Source organism: Acanthaster planci, linkage group LG03 (genome assembly GCF_054643075.1).
Source record: "Acanthaster planci isolate LZ-2023a linkage group LG03, COTS_SCS, whole genome shotgun sequence".
In the NCBI taxonomy this organism is placed as follows: Eukaryota; Metazoa; Echinodermata; class Asteroidea; order Valvatida; family Acanthasteridae; genus Acanthaster; species Acanthaster planci.
In genome coordinates this window covers 4,697,109-4,703,559 of record NC_141779.1, presented here as the reverse complement: position 1 = coordinate 4,703,559, position 6,451 = coordinate 4,697,109, and the positions used below count along the sequence as shown (strand labels likewise).

General features: G+C 48.6%; 1 protein-coding gene across 1 annotated transcript; it reads left to right on the top strand.

The window, feature by feature from the left end:
* Positions 1-4,178: 4,178 nt before the first annotated feature.
* Positions 4,179-6,233, top strand: sp5 (Sp5 transcription factor). Its single transcript, XM_022247397.2, has 2 exons — positions 4,179-4,345; positions 4,656-6,233. Exons 1-2 carry the CDS (start codon positions 4,313-4,315, stop codon positions 5,832-5,834), a joined length of 1,212 nt encoding a protein of 403 aa, XP_022103089.1. The 5' UTR covers positions 4,179-4,312; the 3' UTR covers positions 5,835-6,233.
* The last annotated feature ends 218 nt before the right edge of the window (positions 6,234-6,451 follow it).

Below are 6,451 nucleotides of genomic sequence, written 5' to 3'. Positions count from 1 at the left end.
CATGAATTTGAAGTTGTAACATGCGCAACTCAGCTCAGCAGGATAGTGTACATGTACACAGTCCTGACCACAGGAGGCGCTGATGACATCAACTGGTCATGTCAGAGGTCAAGTTTCTTCTTTAGTCTTGCGCTTTCGGGGGGACGCATTTTGGTCGCGTTTCTTGTTTGTCAGGATGCATTTCACCCCTGCCACTGCCCCCTTTGTACCCGGTAATTACCCCTTGACAAGAGGGGGTGGATCAGCGGCACACGCAAAGGGTGTAACCGGGACCAGGGTGGGGTGTTTGTCACGGGCGGCAACCCTCTGTGCGCCGCCTAATCGCTTCAAGTAGATTTAATTACAAGTCCCTAAATGACAGACATTCTCAAGCCCGAGGAATGACAAGTGCCCTCATGAAGACTACAACTTGTAACTGTGGAGCATCCGAATAGGATCGCAGTATAAATGTTTATACGCAGATATACGTGTCCTCACTTGCCTATATAATTACACACGGTAGATTGTTAACCCGGGAGTGTTTCAGGAGTTACAGGCTTTACAGTGCCCTACGAACTCAAGCGGTTTACAGACTTTCTATAATTATTGTGTTGTTGGGTACTGTTCGATTGAAAATTGTCACATTTACTAATACACTGTACATTTGACTCCAGCGCTGAAGACCAAGAACACCTTTTCACGCCACGACCACGAATGGAATCACGAGACACAAAGGAGCAGATTGCAATCAGTAAAAACTTATATATTACGGCTACTCTTTCGTCAATATCATTTTAGGGAAACAAACCTTCGGATTTGCAGATTATATACACAGAGTATTCCACGGAGGCATTTACCTCATTTTCAAATTTGGCCACCATCTTTGCAATTCCCGCGCACAATAGGCGAGCTAATTAAGAAACGAAGGTTGAGGGAGCGGCTTAGGGTATGACCCAAGTCGACCCCTGACTTAAGCGTGTGTGTGGGGGGAGGATCGCCAGGCGGCACCGTTTGTGCACTGTTGCCTTTAATTAATTTAATCAGCTCTCGAGTGATTGACAAGCGAGCGAGAAATGCCCTGGATAACGCGAACCAGCCAAGGCGGAATGAAAGCGCGGAAGCGAACACGTGAAGTATTGGTTCAAGAAGCATCTTGATCAGATCGAGAGTCAACGGAGAGATAAAATACATCCCGTACAATATACATGTACATAAGACAAGAAGAACCATGAAAAAGGCTTTGCTTTTAAGAAGATCTTTAGCATCACATTATGTCGACAGAGGAGAACAGCCAGGGAAGACCAGTGTTAGACTTCAGTTGAAGGCGCAGTGTGTTATGTAGGTAAAACAATCGTAGTTTGGGTGAGGTTCATCGCCCCGCACTAAACCGAATATTAGATGCAGAATCTAACGTAAACACATTTCTACACACCCGGCTAGTCTTTAGTGTCCAGGGAGTTGGACACAAAATGGTTTTGAATGTCGGCAAAAAATGGACGGAAAAATCACACAATATTTACAAGTTTCCATATTACTTAATTCGCTGTTTCTTTTTCGTGGAATTCTAAATGACCTAAGTTCATTGATTAACAAGTTAGTTCTTGTGGATGCAAATGATGACTATAGTCCGAGATCGAGAATCGACTCCAGGCCCACTGAACGCTGCGGCCGGGTCAGAGGTGAAAATCCCCGCAATCAACCCGAGGGTCATATCATCGATCGCTTTGTTGGTTTTGGACACGTCTGCCCCTCCTCCGTCCCTGTCCCCTTTTTACTCCGATAATTGAGGAAGCTTACTCCCCCCCTTTCAATTCCCTGTCGTCGGGTCTGGGCCTCCGTGCAGTCCGTAGCCAGGTTTTCAGCCTGGGAGTCGGGGGGGGGGGGCGTTGAGGCGGCGTCCCCCTTTGAGTGTCGAGACCCCCTTCTTCCATTGTGCGTTGGCTAATTGGCAGACGGGGTGTAATTAGCGACCCCCTCCAAATTGGGCTGGGACCAGAAGGGTCAACGGTGGGATTAGCGCCTGATGAGAATGGCCCTTACCTTCAAGCCAATACCTTGAGAGTCTAAATCGAAGGTTCATGCACGGAAAAGCGATTTGAAACTTACTGCATGCACAAAAACTCGAAGCATTAAGAACCTACCTGAATAAACGTAAATGACAGTGACAATTTGGATAAGACTCGTATACATAATGTTCCCATATTACTTTTTACGAGTCCCAGTAGCATATCAATGCGATAACAGAAATTAAGTATGCAATCTTGTAGGAATTAGCCTTCCCCCCACACGGTCCCACCCATGAAAAAAGTATTTCATACAAAGAAGGTGCCACACTGGAATTGAGAAAATTTCGAATGAAGTCACACTGTTGCGATAAGTTTCCGACCCGGCTGCCTGGAGGAAGCCCAGCACGGAGCAGATGGAGGATGGAACCAAGTCACTTCCAAACAAAATCCTGTGTGCACGGGATACCAGTGGTGTTCAATGCCCGTACCCCTTTTCAGGCACAGTGGGGACAATGCAGGCGATAATGCACCCAGTTCCTCGGCTGTCAATTACCCAGTGGACTATGGAGCGCCGACACCACACAGGGCACCGCAGCGCGACAAACTCCCCCGTTGAATGGGGCCCTTTGAGGGTGCCGACAACCCGGCCCACTATTGTCACTTGATAACTGGGGCTTGTTGAGGCGCACAATGGAGTGGGTTCCTGCGTGGTCGTGCCTGCCTGGTGCCAAAGCTCCGGGTATCCCTTGTTGGAGCACGTTTGTACGGAGCAACTCTAGAGGCTGGTAGCGTTGAGCATGAACACCACGTGCACGAAATGAGTGCAGAAAATCTGCTTCGGCCACGTGAACTTGAACAGTTTCTCCTTCTCTTTTATTCGTTCTTTTGAACACCACTTCGTTAAGTCACTGAAGACGTTTCCTCGTCATGAACCATTCCAGGACTACCTCATTTCTGAATGAGAGCTAAAATAAAATGTCACTGATAATGCCTGCATTTAGGAATAAGAAATACAGTGCCACCCAAATCTGATTCCCTGACGAGTCATGGGATAAATCTTGGTTATGTATTCCGTAATCTACCAGAAAGGTGTCTTTTTTTCCAGCCCTATTAAAAGAGGTCGAGAACCCCAGCGGGACTGAACCACCGGGCATGGGTCGATGGAGACCAGAACTCCGCGGGGTAACTACCCGCCAACACAACAACCTAATCCTGGGATTACTGTGGTCCGGACGGCCTTGATGGGCCGGCCGCGCGTATAAGCTGATCGAATTTACGGAAAATGTATTTCCCGGATTAAGAGCGCTCATGAATAATTAATACAAGGATGTGCTGATTTATTTCTGCTTGAAATTGCCATGGTGCATGGCTCAAGTCTGTACCCCACACAAGTCTCGTTTGAAGAGAATTCGAAGTCGCCGAGTTTTGGCACCATCGGAATGTGACTCAAAACTATCAGTTACAAAACTGTGTCATAGGACTGTATCTAACGAGAACCAGTACCACGGTCATTGGCCTAACGGTGAACTTGCCCGGAGCTCAAATCCATCCACTGGGTGTTTTCTGTACAACTTACCTTTTTCCCCGATTAAAAATCACCAGTGCTCAAGGACTTAAAGATAATTTAGTTGAGGGCGTTAACATTGCTTTCCCCATTTAATCTAGTAATCATTATAACTTCGGCTGAACTTTAAAACGCCAAATGTAAGGTACCCCTGGCTGGCTAAACCCCTGCTTCATTATCATAGCTTTTTACAGTATGGTCGTCGCATATCATTACTGGTTGGCAGGCGGGCACTGCACTCCTGGCCAATCAGAACGCTCGGTTGTCGGTCCCTACGCCTTTGATCCCCCCCAATCCAATTATTTGTTTACACAAAAGTGGTGCGGACCTATTACTTGGTTAACTTGCCCGCCTTTTGTCCCGCCTCAACCGTCCCTCCTCATAATCAACGTTATTTTTCGTGTCAACAAATACCCGGCAGGATCTTTGTCAGCAGCTAATGGGTCCGGTTTCCTTTCAGCGCGGCCGCCACGCGTCTGGATTGGCCGGCGGTACCCATCAAAGGGTCACACACTCACGGCTGATTGGCTGTCGGCACATGAAAGGAAACACTTGGCTGTCGTCTGCGGTGTCCCGCTCATTCACACGCGCTATACAAATACGGCAACCCAGTGTGCCGTGGGCTTGTATTCACAGTCTCGACGCTTGCCCGAGCCGTGCAAACCAACGTTAGCTCTCGTCCGGACAGCACGCGTCATTGCTGGATTTTCAACGCTACTTCTCTGCATTTTCATCAGCTTTTACAACCACTCAACGGTTCAAAATGCCAGAGGTGGACTGCTCTCAGTTTTTACAGGTTGGTAAAAGAATCACTGATAGAGAAATGCAATTCATATAAACTTATTATTCAACCATGAAGTTCGTTTTTTCTTGTAGTACAGAACTCTGAGGAAAGGGTTTAGGGGGCTAAGGAATATATAAGTTGACTTATGTTCCGTGTACTTACATTAGTTGTTTACCACTGTCGAACGAACGAAACGGTCTTCAGACTTGGATGTTTTCTTGAGCACATCCGATTGTTGGCTCAGTTGCATTGTGCATTTCCGAATGCTGCATATACATGTATTCAATTTTTTCTTTTCCGTTTTGCTTCTCCAAATCTGCAGTTGCCTGATAAGTCTTCAAGCGACTTCAACAAGCCCAGTCCGTTAGCTCTCCTTGCGGCAACGTGTAACAAAATCGGTGGCCCAGCACCCAATGCCTCCAAGCCTTCGCTTGCGCCACCCGCACAGCACCAGCCGGCAGCGACTCAGCCAGCAAAGGCCGACCGTGTCCCGGGCTACTTTCCTCCCGTGCAGGCATCCTCTGCATCGGTCGTTGGCACGACAACGCTGTCACCGCATCACGCTGTGGTGCCTGCCCTGCCGAGGTGCGAGCTGCCTCCTACCCCTCCTGCCGAGCCGTTCCCTGGGTGCATGCCTCCAGCCCTGCTGCATGGCACCCCCGTCACAACGACGGTGTGTCCGCATTCAGTCGCTGCAGCCGCAGCGTACTTCAACGCGTTCCACCCGCCAGCCTCAGCCTGCCCCGTGGGACTCACTCAGCTTCCCGGAGGCCCATCGTCTACTCACTGCCATGGGGTTCATGGATTAGAGCACTTGCAGCCTCTGTTGCCTAGCGGTATGCTATCCCCACCTCATTCCTTCAACATCCCGCTGACCGTGCAGCCCACTCCAGAAGAAGTGCCGTGGTGGAGTGTCTCGACCCCAAGTCACCCAGTGCCCTCCTCACCACTCACTCCTCCATCACCCGGACTCTGCAGCTTCGCCGGCCCCATATTCCACCAGCAGTCTCCCGTCAACGGCTATTCCCCGTACCAGTACCCCGGACTTTTCGACCACAAGTCATCCCTGGCAAAGCTGGCCGCCAGACGCTGCCGGCGTTGCCGGTGTCCCAACTGCCAGAACGCCAGCAACTCCGGCGAGCCCACCAAGCGGAAGCAGCACATCTGTCACATCCCAGGCTGCGGCAAGGTCTACGGCAAGACGTCCCACCTCAAGGCCCACCTGCGCTGGCACTCCGGGGAGCGGCCCTTCGTCTGCAACTGGCTGTTCTGCGGTAAGAGCTTCACCCGGTCGGACGAGCTCCAGCGGCACCTTCGCACGCACACCGGGGAGAAGCGCTTCATTTGCCCCGACTGCGGCAAGCGATTCATGCGGAGCGACCACCTGTCCAAGCATCTGAAGACACACTCGCTGAAGAAGGCAGAAGCAGATGCCAAGCTCATCGATGAGGAGGAATGTGAGGACGACACGCAAGATGAAATCTTGGATGTCACTTCTTAAGACTCAAACTTGAGAAATGCATCTCACTGCAGTGGCTGAACTTTTGAACTTTGTCCAGTGACACTATTGGAAATTCATACATTCCACCCTTGAGTTGATACATAATTTTCACTTCTGAAGAAGTTGCCAATTTTTGCCAGTTAAAAAGAATTTGTAGTTGAATTATGAATTCCAAACGGCTTTTCGAACCTGTGCCAAATAACATGCATATGCATTTTGACTTTAATGAACAATTAAGGTTGATTTTCGTAACGTGCGCCTGATTTGGAGTTTTTGATATACATTTACTTTTGTGTTGTTTTTTTATTGAAATGAATGTAGTAATTATTCATCCTTTAAAGGACGACCTTAGGTTTTTGGAATATTAAATTATTTGAATGTTTTCATTGAAGATGTGTAGATGGTCTCATGCTCGGTCCTGATTTCATATTCTAGACATATTTATAATTTACGAATACATTTTAACTTGGAATTGTTTTCGTGCCGGCCTTCATTTGACATCAAATCAACTCCACCCTCAACCACTTTACAAGTCAGAGGTTTTCGTGCGAAGCAATTGGGAAGCAGGAATAACTCCGCGGTGATTTGGGAAAACATGTACATAATCTGCTTTGGCC

Bases quoted from the DNA above. Each gene is read 5' to 3' on its own strand.
- sp5 (XM_022247397.2), top strand. From the start codon at position 4,313: ATGCCAGAGGTGGACTGCTCTCAGTTTTTACAG. The intron at 4,346-4,655 runs GTTGGTAAAAGA...CCAAATCTGCAG, and splicing joins ACTGCTCTCAGTTTTTACAG to TTGCCTGATAAGTCTTCAAG.